This window comes from Schistocerca americana, chromosome 3 (assembly GCF_021461395.2).
Source record: "Schistocerca americana isolate TAMUIC-IGC-003095 chromosome 3, iqSchAmer2.1, whole genome shotgun sequence".
In the NCBI taxonomy this organism is placed as follows: Eukaryota; Metazoa; Arthropoda; class Insecta; order Orthoptera; family Acrididae; genus Schistocerca; species Schistocerca americana.
Window position 1 is genome coordinate 180,538,068 of NC_060121.1, and position 21,266 is coordinate 180,559,333.

The 21,266-nt window shown below is 42.4% G+C and overlaps 1 protein-coding gene across 1 annotated transcript in view; it reads right to left on the minus strand.

The window, feature by feature from the left end:
• The window catches only part of LOC124605957 (proto-oncogene tyrosine-protein kinase receptor Ret-like), a 198,778-nt gene that overhangs the window by 120,773 nt on the left and 56,739 nt on the right, over positions 1-21,266 (minus strand). The window contains exon 7 of the mRNA XM_047137920.1: positions 14,945-15,156. Coding sequence (XP_046993876.1) covers positions 14,945-15,156 — 212 coding nt within the window. The remainder of the gene's footprint in view (positions 1-14,944; positions 15,157-21,266) is intronic.

The following is a 21,266-nucleotide window of genomic DNA, read 5'->3' on the forward strand; positions in this document are numbered from 1 at the left end:
CTCGTAGTTGCCTTCCGTATATCTGTCAGTAAAAATTCAATGACTGCACGATTTAGAGAAGTCCATTCCTCTTCAGCTCAACGCCCTACTGTGGTATGTATTATCGCAGTATCTGTCTTTTTTGGAGAACTTCAGGCTCCAGATTTCATAGTATATTGGCATCCCAGTTCTTTCCACACCGATTCTTCCGAGGGATTGTCTTACATTTTCTTCTACTCATCATCATTACTAAATATGTTCCGATTCTATATCTGTTCCTTGTTATTCCTTACCGTAAAGTACTTGATTTCTAAATCTCTGTCTGACAATGATGTAATCTAGCGGGAGTATTTTCGTCTCTTTAGGAATTTTTCGAAGTATACTTCCATTTCTCTTGTTTGACCAGTGTATTCTGTAATGGTACTTGAAAATTTTTGAAGGTCTCTATCAGTTTCATACCTCACTCGTGCCTATTACCAGGCCCATATACTCTCCTTACTCTGTTTTCTTTTCCGCCCCCATACTACCGCATTCCAATCGCTCCACGATTATAAAAATATCTTCTCCCTTTTCATACTGAATTACCCGTTCATTATCCTCATTTGCAGTATTTTCTCTAACTATTCATCTTCGCCTTCTGACGTCGGTATGTATACCTACGATCTGGTTATTGGCGTAGGTTTGCTGTCGATTCTGATAACAACTCTATTACTGAACTGTTCACTATAGCTCACTTTCTGCCATACCTTCCCATTCATAATAAATCCTTTCCATTTTACTTTACCTCACTGACCACCACTATTTTAAATTGAGGCTTTTAATTCACGTGTTCAGATTTTCTAGCCTCCATAAGACGTTCTAACTTCCGACAGAGTACGCTCTGACACGCAGTATATTGCCCTTTCGTTAATTGTTCAGTCTTTTTCTCATAGGTACCTCCCTCTCGGCAGTCTCCTTCCTGAGATCTGAATGGGGAATTAATCAGGAGTCTGTTACCAATGGTGAGATCATCATGATACTTTTTCAATTACAGGTCACATGTCCTGTGGATACACATTATATGGCTCAGTGATTTATATTGTCCTCCATATCCTCTTACTGTTGATCATTGCTGACTCATCCCCTTTTAGGGACAGTTTCCCGAACCAAGAACAAGATCGTGACCCATACCAATGTGCGCTTCACTACCTTGCGTAAATAACAACGAAAAAATTGTCTGAAATCGTGTGTCTCTGCTGAGGAAGAGATGGCCACAATCAGAATTCGAGAATAACCTGAATTCCTTTATATCCTTTGGTGCCAGGTGCGGATTCACACTGGATTGTTCCCATTATCCGTTGCACTCCAGATGCAAGAGCAGGGAGTTCGTCCACTAAAGCATTAATTGATCCCTACGCGCCATATGGTCAACATTCACAGTGGGCGCTGTTCTTTGGTCCAAGTCAGTGTAGATATTCTTTCTAGAGTGCCGTCGTTACACAGAAGCATCGTGCGATGGATTGCCTGAAAGCCACTATGTGGCAATTTTAACACCCGGTACAAATGCACTCATGCGTGAAGAAATGAACAACTGGCCATTAAAATTACCACACCAAGAAGAAATACAGATGATAAACGGGTATTCAGTACACGGATATATTATACTAGAACTGACATGTGATTACATTTTCACGCAATTTTGGTACATAGATCCTGAGAAATCAGTACCCAGAACAACCACCTCTGGCCGTAATAACGGCCTTGATACGCCTGGGAATTGAGTCAAACAGAGCTTGGATGGCGTGTACAGGTACAGGTGCCCTTGCAGCTTCAACACGATACCACAGTTCATCAAGAGTACTGACTGGCGTATTGTGACGAGACAGTTCCTCGGCCACCATTCACCAGGTGTTTTCAGTTGGTCAGAAATCTGGAGAATGTACTGGCCAGAGCAGCAGTGGAACATTTTCTGTATCCAGGATGTGCGACATGCGGTCGTCCATTATCCTGCTGAAATGTAGGGTTTCGCAGGGATCGAATGAAGGGTAGAGCCACGGGTCATAACACATCTGAAATGTAATGTCCACTGTTCAAAGTACCGTCAATGCGAACAAGAGGTGACGGAGACGGGTAACCAATGGCACCCCGTACCATCACGCCGGGTGATGCGCTAGTATGGAGATGACGAATACACGCTTCCAACGTGCGTTTACCGCTATGTCACCAAACACGGATGCGACCATTATGATGCTGTAAACAGAACCTGGATTCATCCGAAAAAATAACGTTTTTCCTTTGGTGCACCCAGGTTCGTCGCTGAGTGCACCATCGCAGGCGCTCCTGTCTGTGTTGCAGCGTCACGGGTAACTCAGCCATATTCTCCGAGCTGATAGTCCATGCTGCTGCAAACGTTGTCTAACTGTTCGTGAAAATGGGTGTTGTCTTGCAAATGTCCCCATCTGTTGACTCAAAGATCGAGACGAGGGTGCACGATCCGTTACAGCCATGCGGATAACATGCCTGTCATCTCGACTGCTAGTGATACGAGGCTGTTGGGATCCAGCGCGGCGTTCCGTATTGCCCTCCTGAAGCCACCGATTCCATATTCTGCTGACAGTCATTGGATCTCGACCAACGCGAGCAGCAATGTCGCGATACGATAAACCGCAATCGCGATAGGCTACAATCCGACCTTTATCAAAGTCGGGAACGTGATGGTACGCATTTCTCCTCCTTACACGGGGCATCACAACAACGTTTCACCAGACAACGCCGGTCAGCTTCTGTTTGTGTATGAGAAATCGGTTGGAAACGTTCCTCATGTCAGAACGTTGTAGGTGTCGTCACCGGCGCCAACCTTGTGCGAATGCTCTGAAAAGCTAATCATTTGGATATCACAGAAACTTCTTCGTGTCTGTTAAATTTCCCGTCTGTAGCACGTCATCTTCGTGGTGTAGCAATTTTAATGGCCAGAAGAATCACGAAAACACGCCAATTATGGATGCCATAATCATTGGGCGGATTCGAGGAATGACGTAACAATATTGCATCGTTAATTAACATAATTAACCAGCAAGATGTACTTTCTACAAACGGGTCCAAATCCGGAAGACGCGACATTGGACACTGGACCCTTATTTCAACATAGTAGCGACGCTGTTGCTGCCCAACATTCCAGGCACACGTACCCGGAACCTGTCCGAAAGGCTATTGAATTTCGCAGGCTTAGAGCAGGAACTCATTACCCTGTTTCTCTTTGTCACACGCTAGAGGTCATTAAGTTATCGCGGAAGTGGGCTTTCAAAGCGCCGCTCGAATTCTATGCAGCATAGGCTGTCCCTCCTTAACTCTTTTTCTGGAGAGATACTGCTGTAGCAGAGAATGATAACGAGCTTCTGTATTTCTGAGATACTGCTCCTTCATAGTTCGCAAGAACTTAAGATTTCTTAAGTTTTTCGTTCCTTCAAGGAGAGACCTTCAATTACATGCAACTAGCTTACGTGGGTAGGCAAATTTGAAACTATGAAAATCCTTGTCATTAAATGGACATCGTATATGCATGAGAAATTCTGCAAAAACAGTTGACAGTCTACTTCACGATGACTGTACATAAAATGATGATATGGCACACACTGGTGAACACAACGTCCCCATTTAAGATTCCACAGTAGCGACTGTTTCTCGTCCCGTTTTCATGATTTTTTTTCCATGAAAACGTCTCATCATAATTTACGAGACATTATTTATGCTAAACTGGTTCCGCCAATGGGATGTTGGTTTATGAGGCTGATGAGCACAATTTCAAATCTTGACAAGTATCCATTTCTGGAGAGAAAGCAAGCGTCTTAGCTGGTGTGATACACACATGATAATTTTTTGTGCATATGCCAGATTTGGTCCTTCCCTATAATTTTTACAATATACGGCTACTTCTACTCTCTTCTTCTCATTGGTGTCCACCTAATCCTTCCCATGTCAATCGCTATTTAATTTTCAGTGTCTCTCTGTAACACATCTCAAAGTTTTGATTTTCTTCTTTTTCAGCACTGTATGTACGTTTCTGATATTAAGGCTTATGTTCCACAATATCAGACTGCTTTTGGGAAGGAAAGTGCTTATATTCTGTGCTAGTGTACGTATGTCACCCTTGCTTCGTCATACCATTTTACAAGGCGTATAACTCTTCTTCATTTTGACGGAAGATACATATGGCAGTGAATGTTGACATCGATATCGTATCAACCCGAATGTTAATACCAGTACTGAACCTCTATTTTATTTCCTTCAAAGCTTCTTCGATTTAAAAGTTAAAAATTAGAGGAGAAATACTGCATCTCTGTATTACACCCTCTTCAGAGTGAGGACTTTACTCTTGGCCTCCCATTCTTATTATTGATTCTTGGTTATTACACACTTTGTGAAAACGATGAAGGAATATAGACACGTTAGAGGAATACTGAGACACTTTTACAAGAACGGAATTCATATTAAAATTCGACTGAAATTTACAGTGAAACTAAAAATCACATATTCCATTGTCACATGGAAACATGCTGACTGAAATATGTTTTACTTTTTCTATATAACATTGCAAAAAAGGCTTTAAAGTATCAATTAAATCCTTTGCCGTGCTTCAATCGGTAGACATGCAATTCTCATACTATCACTTTTTTGTCTGGTTGTCAAAAATGGTTTAAATGACTCTGAGCACTATGGGACTCAACATCTGAGGCCATCAGTCACCTAGACTTAGAACTACTTAGACCTGACTAACCTAAGGACATGACACACATCCATGCCCGAGGAAGGATTCGAACCTACGACCGCAGCAGCAGCGCGGCTCCGGACTGAAGCGCTCGGTCACATCGGCCGGCAGTCCGTCTGTCTGTTTGTCCAACTGCCCGTGGCCACAACGGCCGGCTATGTCTCGACCAAGGCCTACCGTGTCTTGGCGTCGTGAAAAATTTAACCTTTTATAACAACTAAATCAAAAGATAAGCTTTCTATAAAGCGTGTGACTGAAACAGAGGAGTCACATGCTCGAATCTTTGTCACAACATAGAATTCAGTATTCGTTTTCACCTCACCTTCACCTCTTACGATGTGCGGAGTCGCCAGAAACAACACGTAGTTCGGATTCCATCTTAAAATTTAGGGCCTTTTTCCCGGTTGGATGAATGGGGTAAGTTCGGAACACGCAAGTCGCTGAAATGGCCTCCAATAGGGAAAACTTGCTTTGGGACATTGAGCCACACGAAATAATAATAATTATTATTGTATTAAATTATATTATTACTCGCACTTGTCCGAATTTTTCCAGTCATCAGTCTTCTGACTTGTTCGATGCGGCCTACCACAAATTTCTTTTTTGTGCCAATCTCTTTGTCTCAGAGTAGCACTTGCAACGCTACGCCCTGAGTTATTGCTTGGATGTATTACTATCTCTGTCCTCCCGTACAGCTTTTAATCTCTCAAACTCCTTCTACTACTAGTGAAGTTATTTTTTGATGTCTTATCATCCTGTTACTTCCTGCTGCCAGTGCTTTCCATATGTTCCTTTCTTCACTGATTCTACCAATTCATGTAATTGTCAACATCGGTCTATAACAGCACATGTCGGTTTTCTTCTTTTTCCGGCCCGGAATTTCCTTCTTGCCTATGCTAGTCTGCTATTTATGCGTATGTCATGGATTATTTTGCTTCCAAGCTATCAGAATTCCTTAACTTCGTATATTTTATGATCACCAATTTTGATGGTAACTTTCTCGTTGTTCTCATTTCTCCTAGTTCTCATTACTTCTGTTTTTTTTCCGGTTTACTGTCAATCCATATTCTGAGAAAAGTAATGTCATTAGCTAATCTCGTCTTTGTTATCATTTTATCCTGAATTTTACTACCGCTCGTAAACCTTCCTTTTATTTCCGTCGTTGCCTCTTTCGATGTATAGACTGAAATTAGGCAACATCGCTGACTAAATACTACTCTAAATAAAATATGGCGTTTCAGTCTTCGATCGCTATTCTTTATTTTCAATTGCCGGTTTCGGGCTAGCTGCCCATTAGATGGAAATTTACTTTACTTATGACAGCGAACCGAGTGTTCTGTACGGACAAGTTACTCTGAAACTACAATATATGATCTGAAGATGGGCAGCTAGCCCGAAACCGGTAATTGAAAATATAGAATAGCGATCGAAGACTGAAACGCCATATTTTATTTAATGAACGATCGCGGAATTCCCATTGAGAGAATCATGTCTAGTTTTGATAAATACTATTCTCACAGCAAGCTCCTCGTGGTTGGTCTTACATCCCTACAGTTCCCTATTGTTTATAGCACATCTTGCGTATAATACGCGTTTCTCCAACGGCTACTCACATTTTCTCAGGTTAGGACATCTTGCACTATTTTATAGTGTCGAATACTTTTCCAAGTAGACAAATCCTATGAAAATGTGCTGATTCTCGTAAGACTTGTGTTCGCTATCAGTCGAAACGTCAGAACTACCTCTCTACTGTCCTCGTATTTGCCGGACCCAACCTGATCCCATGTAGTAGAGTTTCAGTTTTCTTTTCCATTCTTCTGTGTGTTACTCGTCTCAGTAACTTGGATATAAGAGCGTTTAACGAGATTTTGCGCTAGTTCTACCGCTTATCTGCCCTTGCTATCTTCGCGATGTTGTGGACGATACTTTTCCCGAAGTATGATGGTATGTGTTCAGACTCATAGATACTACACACCAGCTTGAATAGTGGTCACTTGGTTACCACTTGTTCCACTGATTTCATAAATTCCATAGGAATGTTATCCATATGTTATCTATCTCTGCCGCCTAATTTAATCAAAGTCATCCAGAGCTCTGTTATCTCTGCCTTCGCTGAGTACCCTATGGTTTTTTTTTATTTTCTTTACTGACTCTCATTTTTTCGTCAATTATTTCACCAGACAAGTCTTCCCCTTCATAGAGGTGTTTTCACCTATCTTTTTTCTTTCTCTCTCTGTCTCTCCTATGCCCTTAACAGTCGAATTTCCATTATACTCTTAATGTTGACAACCTTCCTTTAACTTCAGTTTTGACTTTTCTGTATGCTGAATGAGTCCTTCCGACGATTTCTGTTTGGACTTCTTCACTTTCTTCCTGCAGCCATTTAGTCTTGGCCTTCCGTGGTATTCAGTGTTTTTCTCTTGATCACATCCCACTTGGTTCACCCCTCCCGGAGATCCGAAAGGAAAAGTAATCATGGTACTCTTCAGTTACAGGCCACATTTTCTATGGATACATGTTACGTGCTTGTGGTTCAGTTATTTCAATTGTCTTTTGCGTCCTCAGGGTGATGATCATTGCTGATTCTTCCGCCTTTTAAGAACAGTTTCCCACCGGAAGCGCAAGATTTATCACTCGCACTCTCTCACGAGGTCGATAGCAGAACGACTCCACACCCTCAAAGTCTACGGACACTATTGTTGATGACTTTTATTCAAAAAAATGTCTGGGTTCGAACACAGGAACCAGGATGTGTCGATCACTAGTTAATGACGCCACCGTTTGACCCTAAACCAGTAAAATTTAAAGTGGGATTATTTCTATAGAGAGAGATTTTCTGTAAAAAGATGATTACAACGGAATGAATGGAGACGAACTACAGAAGCTAGACAAGCTCTTGCCTAATCAGTAGAGCTCATTATAATATAATTTAAAAGAAAAAAACCTGGGCGCAATTGATCGTGACTGGGACTTACAATTGCGACAAGCCTCGATCAGATAAGCCTGAAATGAATAATGAATAATAATTCAGCGATTGTGAAATTTAAAATTTTTCCGGCGCATTAGGTGTTCGAAGAGATTTCGGTACTGCAGCCGGTTGTCGTAAACTTCCCTCCACGATATTTCAACTGGACGCCTCCTCCCATCTTCAAGTGAGCAGTCGTGCGTAGCTATCCATTCGCTTACAGTCGAGTGCTCGTTGGCTGTTGTTGAGTTGTAAATGTCTGCGATATACAGGGTGTTTGAAAAAAAGTGACAATATTACTGCAGGAGGCATTATTGGTCAAAACTGGAAGAAAAGTCCCTGTAATAATATATCCGGAAACTAATACCTGTTCAGATGTTGACCAGTCTGTCTTCTCATTCCCATCTGTTTGTTTTGTACAAGAAGACACGTCAAGCAGTGCTGCATGCAATTACCACGCATCAAATGTTCAAATGAGTGTGAAATCTTATGGGACTTAACTGCTACGGTCATCAGTCCCTAAGCGTACACACTGCTTAACCTAAACTATCCTAAGGACAAACACACACACCCATGCCCGAGGGAGGACTCGAACCTCCGCTGGGAACAACCTCACAGTCCATGACTGCATACCACGCATCCTGAAGCACCATTTATACCTTCTTCACAGTGAATCAGGCACTCTTCGAAATACACCTGGCTTCATTCGCATTGTGTCACATGCATTGGCCACACGCTCCTGTATTGTCTGCAAATTGTCGGTGAATTGGGTGTACACCAATGTCTCAAAATATCCCAATAGCCACAAAACTAACAAATAAAGTTCTGGTGAACTGGAAAGTAATGCTAGCGGGCTACCTCAATTAACTCATCGCTCATGGAACGTAGCAATGAGGTATTGTCTTATCATCAGTAGAAAATGGTGTGGTGCCCAGTTCTGCACAATCGACAGTTGTTGCCTTTTTGCAAGGCTAAGGTTCTCCAACAACGCTGGTAATTCATTGGGCAAACATTGGTTACACACAGCACTTGACAATCTCTAAAGTACGCGTCCCTGTCAGTCTGACACCCACAACCCCTGCCTATACATCGATGCCGAAGCGATCGATTTGCTAATAAAAGTCGCTTTTTCCTGTACAGATATTAGAAGAAGCCTACGGGTTGTAAGAGTTTTCTTACAGCAATATTTCAAGGCCAGAAATTGATCATCTTAATAAATAAGCGAATAATGTTTAAGCTAACGAAAATGTACGAAATATCACGAGTGTAAGAGCAAGATGAGCGCTGATAGGATGCCTTCCGATCTAGTTCTGTTGTAAGACCATGCTCTCAGGAAATTGTTCGTTTTCAGTTAATCTTTATTAATTGTGTCGATGTTATCAGGTTGTCCTGTTTAATAAATAAATACATCATAATGGCATTCCTCCTGAACGTTATCCCGAATAATGTAGCTTCCCGCTTCTTCACCTAGAATAACAGGAAGCTGAATTGCACTTTACAGAGAACCCGAGTGCGCTGATACTGCTTCGAGAGCCTCTCTGCAAAACGACTCATTAAGGTAGTCTAGCACAACAAAATGGTTCAAATGGCTCTGAGCGCTATGGGACTTAACATCTGAGGTCATCAGTCCGCTAGACTTAACTACTTAAACCTAACTAACATAAGGACATCGCAAACATCGGGTCTAGTGAAGCATGGGATACAACCCGTCGGCTTTGACCAATGACGTCATACATTAGTCATAGATAGTAATGTCTTCACTTCGAGGCATAGATAATAAAACAGTTCTGTGTTCCGGATAAGCGCTGTCATTGTACATTAAAATAATTATTCGTAATGATATTGAGAAAATTTGGAGAATTAGTTTGTTATTGTAGAACAATTTTTAGTGTCTTATTTTCGTTTATAGTAATGGACTTGTCTGTTTGTGGGTATGTAATTTTCGTTACTGTCTTGTCTAGGCGAGCTTCGGTTATTCCTCGATATTTCCGTGTGGTAAGTTCACTTTGCCATTTGCTTCTTTCACGGTATTTCACTATTTTGATATTTCACTGTTTTATTCCACCAATATGTGTAGTTTCGTGTTGTGAAGTACGTAATAGAAATTTCTCAGCTGAGGATCTTCTTTCGTTTCCCAGCACTAATATCAGTACGACATTTTCGAATGTGTACTTGCTATATAACAGGTGAAACCCCCCGACACAACTAAAATTTGATCCCGTCCTTCACTTCATCTTTACACCGATGACACAACTAATATTTGTATCCCGTCCTTCACTTCTCCTTTACACTGACGCTATTTATGTCAATTGGCGAGCAAGATACAAATGTTGCGTACAGCTATGTAGCTCAAGTAACGAATGGGATACTATTAGCGTCCAAGGCAACAAGAAAACTGCAACCCATTGTGAAGCACGGGATACAAATTGTACATGGGTCGTCTTCTTGTCTCCGTGTAGTTCAATTGAGGTACAGGTTGCAAATGTAACGTACGTCTATTTCCGCCTTTTCGTTACCAGTGTACATATATAGAGGTCAACGGAAGTCTGGTATACGTATATTACATACGTAGGTCCTTCTGTCATCAGTAGTACTGATATGTACGTAAGAAAAGACTGTTAGTAATAGCAGAGACGAAATAAACAACTCATCTACAATTTGTATTCCGTGTTCCAATTAGGGTTTACTGAAGCGGAGGATACATCGTTCATGTGAAGAACAGGACAGTAATGCTAGTGAAAACGAAGAAATCGACTTACGACAAACTCTTATTCCGTACTGTACTTAAGCAACACGCTTCGAATGATCTTTTCATTTGTATCCGGTGTTTCATTTAGGGTTTAGTGAAGCAGGGTATACATAGTTCAAGTGAACAACAGGACCGCAATGCTAGTTAAAACCAAGAAATCGACGTACGATTAACTTGTATCCCGTACTGCACTTGAGCAATACAGTTCGAAAGAGTTTCGAGATACAACTGACATACATGTAACGTGATGTATTCTTTGCTACTAATATATTTTACTCATTTATTTCCATTGTATTTTGCGGAGAAATACTAAGATACAAAAACGCGATATAATTAACGTGAAAACACTACTCGCCCTTATATATGCGAAGTACAGTTTTTCCCTCTTGCATTCCTTTGTTTCTGAACATTCTTCTCAGCTCTTTCATCTTTGTAATACATGTTCTCTGGCCAATTCTGACGTCATTGGTCAAAGCCGACTGGTTGTATCCCCCGCTAAACTACACCCCAAACATCCATGCCCGAGGCAGAATTCGAACCTGCGATCGTAACAGCAGCGCGGTTCCGGACTGAAGTGCCTAGAACCGCACGGCCACAGCGGCCGGCTCTAGCACAACACTGCAAACGTCTTCCAAGCAAAATGTCTTCCCTGTACGGGAACGTACACAATGGATGAAGGAATACAGGTTGCAGACACATGTTTGACGACGTATGGAAGTTTGGGACTGGCCGTGAATCGTGCACAGCTAGCCAAATGGTAAGGTGGCTTCTCGCGATAAGCGGGAAATCTTGGTTCGAGTCCTGGTCCGGCACAAATGTTCACTGACGTCATTCCATTCTAAAGCTGATTTTTGTCCATGTTTGCCATTGCGAACACATTTAATGCATAAGTTAGTACAAGGACGGGTTGTCTTAATCTCCACGAAATTTGAGTGAAAAAGCACGGCCAATCATACTCTGCTGGCAACACTTAAGAAGACGCCATCCTGACTCTCTTAGACAGCTGCGCTCGACGTCAGTCGTTATGATAGCACATGGCGTCCATGATATACATCTTTGATATTTGGCGGCCATCTTACGACGTCTCCATGGTAACGGAGTCCGAAGATAGCATATTCAGGACAGAAGAGAGCGCCAATGTTCTACTACGAGGGTCGTTAAATAAGTAATGCCCCACACTTTTTTTAAAAAAATCCATTAATATACATGTACAAATGTCCTTGTTGGTGCTTCCCATTTGATGTTTGTTTTCTGCGCCGATGAAGTTTCGAACCGTTCTGACCCGTAGCAGAGCCGTAGTACAGCTTCAAAATCGCGTCTACGTACGACTCACGTGACAAACAGCGCGCTGTTATTGAATTCTTGTCTGTAGAAAAAGGAACCATAGCGAACATCCATAACCGTTTGTGTGCAGTGTATGGCAATGATGCAGTTGATAGCAGTTGGACGATAGGTAAAGAAAGTTACAGCCTCAGGAAATGCAGAAACAGAGCTCCATGATCAGCCACGCTCGCACCACAACTCGACAATTGGCTCTACAGTTGTCGGTCAGCATTGTAAGTGCGTCTCCAGTGGTCGAGACTCTCGGATATTCAAAGAGTTGCTCACGATGGGTTCCGCGAATGCTCACAGCTGACCACAAGATTCAAAGAAAGGCCATTTCATCTGAATTATTGGAGCGTTTTGAGACCGACGGAGAGGCAATTTTGTCACTGATCGTTACGGAGGACGAAAGCTGGGTGCATCACTTTGCGCCGGAAACAAAATGGCAGTCCATTCACCACAAAATAATAAATTCAAGACAACCGCCTCTGCCGGAAAAGTCATGGAGACAGTCTTCTGGGATTGTGATGGCGTTATTTTCGTGGATGTGATGCCAAGAGGGTCAACCATCAATTCAGAAGCATACGTGAAGACTCTGAATAAACTGAAGACCCGTTTCCGTCGTGTTGGATCGGACAAGAATCCAGTAGATATTTTGCTCCAACACGATGATGCACGCCCACACACACCCGGGAACACATCGCCAAATTGGTTTGGGCATCATTGCCTCATCCACCCTATAGTCCAGACCTAGCACCCTCGGACCTCCTACTCTTTAGGCCGCTTAAAGATTCTCTAGGGGGGAACACACTCTGAGGATGACAGGAGTTTAAGTCATGCAGTGAAAACATGGCTAGCCTGCAAAACAAGAGCTTTTACCAGCAGGCGATACATGGTCGTCGACAATGTTGGCGTACGGCCATACAACGTGATGGAGACTAAGTAGAAAAGAAGGACATGAACAAGACATGTTGATGTATATTCTCACCAAATTCTGGCTCTTAACAATAAATATGTTTTGAGAAAAAAAAATGTGGGGCATTACTTATTGAACGACCCTCATAAATTTCTATATAATACGGCATGGAGTGTAATTTTTGCATAAGTATCATAGATGATAATTATTTACACAAATCTATTAGGTTATTCTATTCACACATTCTATTGATTAAATAGCCGATGCTATGGATATATCACAATGGTTAAATAAAATATTTACATTAGATGGAAATCAGAGAAATAATTTTTAAATAATCTTATTACAGTTACGCACTATTTCTGACATCTGTTCTGTCCATAGGCACTACCTTTTTGTAATGATTCACTTTTAGATCAACTGAATCTTCAAATGATAAGTAATTATGGAAATCATTCCTCACTGGGTGACGTTCACGTCATACAGCACAAACGCGCCCTCGCCGGATCTATATAACGCAATGCTGCCCAGCCAACAGCAGACTGGGGTCTACTGGCTGTTCTGGACATGGGTAATAAATCTTCGATTTAATAAGTGTAAATTACTTTATTGTAAGTCACTGACTTATTTATGGAACTAGGCAGTGCTATTCTGAAGATGGCCTAAGTCCAGAACGAAAACGGTCATTTTAAATAAAATAACCATTGCGATCTAGAGTGTTTTTCACTAATTTTACATAGATTACAAGATCACTTTTTACCAAAGATTTTAAATGCATTACGTCATTTAAACCTTTCTCTACGGACTCACTGGCTAAGCTGAGACGTTTCTGGAGGTTTACGAGGTGCATTCAAGTTCTAAGGCCTCCGATTCTTTTTACTCCGGACTGGAAAGAGATATAAACATGCGCATTGTTTTAATATGAGGCCGCGTTCATTGTCAATACGTCCCAGAGAAGACAGCACCGTACGGCAGATGGAATTTTACCGCCAGTGGCGAGAATGAGAACTGTTTTAAATACTTAAAATGGCGACGTTTTCCTTACTTGAACAGCGTGCAATCATTTGTTTTCTGAATTTGCGTGGTGTGAAACCAATTGAAATTCATCGACAGTTGAAGGAGACATGTGGTGATGGACTTATGGATGTGTCAAAAGTGCGTTCGTGGGTGCGACAGTTTAATGAAGGCAGAACATCGTGTGACAACAAACCGAAACAACCTCGGGCTCGCACAAACCGGTCTGACGACATGATCGAGAAAGTGGAGAGAATTGTTTTGGGGGATCGCCGAATGACTGTTGAACAGATCGCCTCCAGAGTTGGCATTTCTGTGGGTTCTGTGCACACAATCCTGCATGACGACCTGAAAATGCAAAAAGTGTCATCCAGGTGGGTGCCATGAATGCTGACGGACGACCACATGGCTGCCCGTGTGGCATGTTGCCAAGCAATGTTGACGCGCAACGTCAGCATGAATGGGACTTTCTTTTCGTCGGTTGTGACAATGGATGAGGCGTGGATGCCATTTTCCAATCCAGAAACAAAGCGCCAGTCAGCTCAATGGAAGCACACAGATTCACCGCCACCAAAAAAAATTTCGGGTAACCGCCAGTGCTGAAAAAATTATGGTGTCCATGTTTTGGGACAGCGAGGGCGTAATCCTTATCCATTGCGTTCCAAAGGGCACTACGGTAACAGGTGCATCCTACGAAAATGTTTTGAAGAACAAATTCCTTCCTGCACTGCAACAAAAACGTCCGGGAAGGGCTGCGTGTGTGCTGTTTCACCAAGACAACGCACCCGCACATCGAGCTAACGTTACGCAACAGTTTCTGCATGATAACAACTTTGAAGTGATACCTCATGCTCCCTACTCACCTGACCTGGCTCCTAGTGACTTTTGGCTTTTTCCAACAATGATAGACACTCTCCGTGGCCGCACATTCACCAGCCGTGCTGCTATTGCCTCAGCGATTTTCCAGTGGTCAAAACAGACTCCTAAAGAAGCCTTCGCCGCTGCCATGGAATCATGGCGTCAGCTTTGTGAAAAATGTGTACGTCTGCAGGGCGATTACGTCGAGAAGTAATGCCAGTTTCATCGTTTTCGGGTGATTAGTTAATTAGAAAAAAAAATCGGAGGCCTTAGAACTTGAATGCACCTCGTAGTTCAAATTGAACACTCCCTCCTAATAAGCTAATCTGATTATAGAAAGTGGGAAAACAGAGTGCCTGAAATGTACCTGTCTGGAGTTAGATTGAGGGGACTTACCGAGAGTGCCGATCTCCCAGAGGACGATGGCGTAGGCCCACACGTCGCTCTTGCTGGAGTAGAGGTTGTCGCGGATGGCCTCGACGCTGAGCCAGCGCAGCGGCACCTTCTTGCCGCGCGTGTTCACGTAGATGCCCGACCGCGACAGCCCGAAGTCGGAGATCTTGAGCGTCTTGTGCTCGTCGATGAGGATGTTGCGCGCCGCCAGGTCCCTGCGCACACCAAATCACACCGACAGCTTCAATATGTGTCCCACACGCTACAGAAAGCACTCTCGTGACTTATACCAGCGAGCGGGTGAACTGGATATATCCTAGAAGCTATAGCTGACGGAGACTAGGACTTGGGTGATGGACTCCTTGTGACATAGCACTTACTGCCGTTTCGATGAATCACAGCAGGCCACAATTCGCGATTACTGGTCATACGAAAAGTCAAGCCATACTAGATGTGCTCGACAGAAAAACGCCTCGTGCATTGAGAAGTGTCGAGATGACTACGTGCGCGCCAAGTAGACCTGTGCATCCTTTTTGAACTCATTGATCTTTCATTTAACGAGTCAGTATGTACAGATGTTGAACTGGATAATCATTTTATTGCTACCGTCAACTGAATCCTACATATGGAACATAACGACCTGTGGATCCTTGCGAAGCAGGTACAGCATGAAGACTGGGGAAAGTCTGGAGCGACATTCTAACCATTCAAATTTGATCATCATCTGGCTGCTAACACTATGCAAAACGACCGACAGAGCAGGAGAACGTCAGCGTAGCTAGTTTTCTAGTGTGTGACGTGCCAGATAGACCACAAGATAATTTGGTGGTTGGCTGATTCGGGGGAGGGTATCAAACAGCAAGGTCATCGTTACCATCGGGTTAGGGAAGACTGAAATGGCTCTGAGCACTACGTGACTTAACATCTGACATCATCAGTCCCCTAGAACTTAGAACTACTTAAACCTAAGTAACAACGTAAGGACACCATACACATCCATGCCTGAGGCAGGATTCGAACCTGCGACCGTAAAAGTCGCGCGGTTCCGGACTGAAGCGCCTAGAACCACTCGGCCACCGCGGCCGGCGGATTAGGGAAGGATAGCCTTTCACTGGAACCATGACGGCAAGTCCCTCAAGCGATTTGGGGAAATCACGAAAAATGTAAACCAGAATGGCCGGACGCGGGTTTGAACAGTCGTCCTCCAAAATGCGAGTCTAGTGTGCTAATCACTGTGCCACCTCGCTCGGTATAATTTGCTGCCCATCATATGCCAGCAAATGGCAAAAAATGGTTCAAATGGCTCTGAGCACTATGGGACTCAACATCTATGGTCATCAGTCCCCTAGAACTTAGAACTACTTAAACCTAACTAACCTAAGGACATCGCACACATCCATGCCCGAGGCAGGATTCGAACCTGCGACCGTAGGAGTCGCGCGGCTCCAGACTGAGCGCCTAGAACCGCTAGACCACCGCGGCCGTATGCCAGCAAAGCAGCCAGCCACTGTATAGGCAAAGTGACAAAACTGTACCTATGATGTGTAGGAGTGGCCAAACATTAAGGTAGCCGTTACAAATACTTACAATTCACAGTAACCGTAAAAACAAGTTACCAACCAAAGCTGCACGCCATCTATTTCACGCGTTCATATTGCCATGGAAGTTACAAGTTATTTCGGCACATCACTATTCGCGCTGGGAAGAAGTCGCAATTCTAGAGAGGACTTCATCTTCTTGAAACGTGGGTGTGCAAGAAGCAGCTACACATCTTCTGAGGAAGAATGTGATTGATAAGGATACCAGATTTAGCCTGGTTCGATCATGGAATCCTACACTTTCTTTAAGAAAATCGCAAAGACGTTGCTACAGTGAAGCTCATAATGACATATCGATACACCAACATGGATCGACCGTATAGCCACAGATTCAGTTTATGAATACACTCTGCCACCAATCAATGTCTCTGCAGCTTGTGTATTTGCGATCACCTACGAAACAGCGCGGTATACATGTTTAAAAAATATGAAGCGAATGCTGCTTCAGTCTATCGGCTCATTCTGAAGATGGCCAAAAGGAATACTGCAGAAATATTACATGACATTTTATGGATCATTTACTGCACCACGAAAACATTCAGTTACGCAGGACGATTCACAATTCCTATTACAGACTTCTAAGGGTCGTAGAAGGAATTTCCTAGAAAAAGATTTGATTAGGAATCCATGTTGGAAAATGTAGAGTTTGGATGTGAAGTAAGTTTGAACATCGCACCACTTTCGAATGTCGCGCTTCATGATGCGGTACATAAAGGCAGAGTTGCACAACACATGAATGGATAATGCTTTCCTGATTGTCTCAGTCTATCACATACCATTTTCGTCCGACTGCAACAACATCTGCGAGGAACTGGTACGTACGGTCTAGGAGGTTTGACTGTGGTGCTCCACGGACACCCACAGGGGTTTGTAAACCTTGTGTCTGTAAGCGAGCTTCACAGATTCACCTCGTACCGCACACACGTCAGAGCTCATTGCGTCAACTGAGTGCGTGCAGAGAAGTGGCAGATATGAAAGTGAGCCAGTCATCAAACTTATTTCAAGTCCAAACAGTATACGTCCGGGCAAGGGTCCTTATCAAAACTTTATTCGTATTCCTCTAACAGGAACTGTGAAACACCCTATATAAAGGATGTATAAAAGAGTATCATCTATTCCTACAGGAGGTAGTATCCATCAAAACCGGAAGAAGAGTTCCTATAATGGTACGCGCGGAAACCAGTGCCAGTTGAGATATGGGTCGCTGAAGATGTGCTATTTAAAAGCAGAAATTTACTTACAAACGAGAGAAGACTCATAAGAGATGGCATAGTATTACGGCAATACAGACGTATGGGCAGATGGAAATCCTAGAGCAATCATGGCGAGACATCAGGATCGCTTTACTATCAGTGTATAGGAGAGAAATATCGGTGACAAACTCACAAGGCCATACAATTTTGACAAAGAGATTAGCAGGTTGGATGTATCACCGATGTCTGCGCTATGTATTGCCTGCGCTGTAGGAAAAATTATCCTTGAAGAAAGGCAACGACTGTAGTTTGCAATCCATTTTGTACGGACTGTGTGACAGTATCTCACCGCGATGTTTTAAATGTGATGATGGATTAGTCGAGGAGGAAAACTCATTTACTTAATTCTCTCTATACACAAGAGAAACAACAAAAATGAGTTCACCATTTATAGGCAACCCACAATCACCATAACCGTTACTGATAGCTAATCCAATCATCCCATAACTCATAAAGATGCCAGTTTCGGATATTTATTACATAGACTGAGCAGAACACCCATGAACAAGAATTGTTACACAGAAGAACTGAACGCAATAAAACGTATTGCACGGGAGAATGTGTTTGATACGAAGATAGTAGACAAAATAAACAACAAAATACAAAACAGGCAACTCATAATATCGATAGGTACACACACACACACACACACACACACACACACACAGACGTAACACAGATCAGCAGACAGTAAGCAATAAATGGCACGTAATGATATGCAACAACAAGGGCACACATTGTGGGCAAAGACTTAACTTAGCATACAGAACCAACAACACAATACATAACAGCTTGCTAACTAAGCACGACAAACGTGAACGATACTTCAAATCTGCGCACCACATCCCAAACAAACACTCCCCAAATAAATGAGCACTACATAGCCAGAACACGTAACGGCGGAGAATATTCTGTACTTGCCGAATGAACTGTAGATGATGCACATGTAACGACGGAAGAGAATGAAATAAGCGTGTTACCTCGACACAAACAAAGTGAAAACACCGGAACATCAAAAACTACTGTAAGTGACACCCTAAATAAAACGAGAAATAGTGATTTTCGGTCGGAAACTCATAATTAAAAATAAATAAATAAATAAATGAAATAACGTTTTGCTGTTTGCAGATGACAATGTGCAGACTGCGTCGTAGACCTAGAGCTACTGGTATAAATATCCAATAGTTCTTGTGAAGTACGTAAACAAATGCATACATCCACTTTATTTCCAAATATATGAAAAACTCGAACCTTTGGGCATATAGTAAATAAACAGCACAGAATGCCTCAACTCAGTGAATATGTTTCAGCTCTGTACTGTATGGAAAGCATTGTAAAATATTTGACAATAATCGCTCATTTTTCAAATGTAAATATTTTGTACCAAATATTCTTTAAAGACTGATATGGAACAACAATTTTTCAGAAGCAAAATAAACAAATAAACCCACTGAAGCTAGCACAAGAAGTGCTGAAACATGTCTGGGTGAAAACAAAACTACAAAGGTATTAGCATAATGTGGTATCACTCCCCAATGACATAATCCGAATAGAACTTGGTATATTTGAAGGAATGTGTGATTCGATGAAAAGAATGGCTGACGGATGTGTCAGGGTGCGTACAAACCATATACTGCGCTGCCTATAGTGTCTACTTCTACGTAGCAGACAGATGGAGACGAGAGAGCAGATTGGGCCGTGCTTCAACAGGTACTCGGTATCGGGACATATCATTACAGGAACTTTTTTCTACTTTTCAGAAATATTACGTACCGTATGAATATGTGATACCCTGTATGTTACTAATTAGAGTGTAACAGCTAAATTGATCAATAACAGCAGGAACTGTTAAAACGTTGACTGTAACAAGTCGGAGGAAAACAGGTTGTGAATTCGTAAAGATGTAAGCTCCCCACTGTGTGTTTCTGTACTGAAATTAGCTCTAATTTACCCCCCCCCCCCCCCCCCCACTTCTTAAAACTTATACATATTAGCAAAACCATGGAACTGCAAACTGTTATCCAACTTAAACTCGTATGCTAAAACAAAACTAATTTGGATTGAATTATAGCCGGTATGAATAAAACTTGTCTTTATTTAAATGCGGAAATGAATTAAAAACAAGTACTTGGCCCTAATAAAAGTTTCGACTTATCTTGCGTCTTGACAACATTGTTGCAAGTTTCTTGAAAGGAGAAAAGCAAACAACAAGCAGGCAGCGATTAAGTTAGATTTCTATTGTTAAATACAGTTTCCAAACAGTATTCAAACAGTTACCTAGCATGTGGTAATGCGTAATGATAAACCTTCTTTAGAAAGTGGCGTGGGGACAGGAACTATTCCTATGAAATGATATTCTAAGACAAAGATTTTAGAATGAAGTATGTATTCAAAAAGACAGAGAGTTCTTCACAAGTACATTGTATCATTGGTCTGAACAATACTATGCTTAACAAAGTGAACAATGATTTAAAAACAGTATAATGCTAACAGAGAATTTCTATAGAAACCAAGCAGATTAATCAGTTGATACGTTAACGCATGACATAGGGATGTGGGATCGTCTTTCTCTCAGCACTGAGCAAGTAAACAACTTTAACTAGCTGACAATAATCATTCCGACAAACTGGCTGCGTAGTGCTGCAGACTTACTTCAGATTTCTTCTCCTCAAACAAATTACCGTATTCCAAATTTATATTTTTTCGCCTCCCAATATCTATATCATATTTATCCTTGCCGTCATCTACAGTAAATCATTCTTCATTTAACAGTTATAATCACAACTCAACACAGCACTTCTGAATACGTCCGTCACCTGCCACACTTCAACTACACTGAAGCACCGAAGAATCTGGTATAGGCATGCGTATTCATCTACAGAGATATGTAAACAGGCAGAATACAGCGCTGCTGTCGGCAACGCCTATGTAAGACAATAAGTATCCGGTGCAGTTGTTAGATCGGTTACTGCTGCAATGGCAGGTTTTCAGTATTTAAGTGTGTTTGCACATGGTGTCATAGGGGGCGCACGAGCGATGCGACACATCTCCGAGGTAGCGATGAAATGGGGATTTTCCCGTATAACCATTTCACGAGTGTACCGTGAATATCACGAATCCGGTGAAACATCAAATCACCGACACCGCTGCGACCGGAAAAAGATCTTGCAGGAAGGGGACCAACGGCGACTGAAGAGAATATTTGAACGTCACAGAAGTGCAACCCTTCCGCAAATTGCTGCAGATTTCAATGTTGGGTCATCAACAAGTGTCAGCGCGCGAAACATTCAGCGTAATATCATTGATGTGGGCTTTCGGAGACGAATGCCCACTCGTGTACCCTTGATGAGTACATGACACAAAGCTTTACGCCTCGCGTGGGTCCGTCAACATAGAGAATGGACTGCAGATGACTGGAAACATGTTGCCTGGTCGGACGAGTCTCGTTTCAAATTGTATCGAGCGGATGGACGT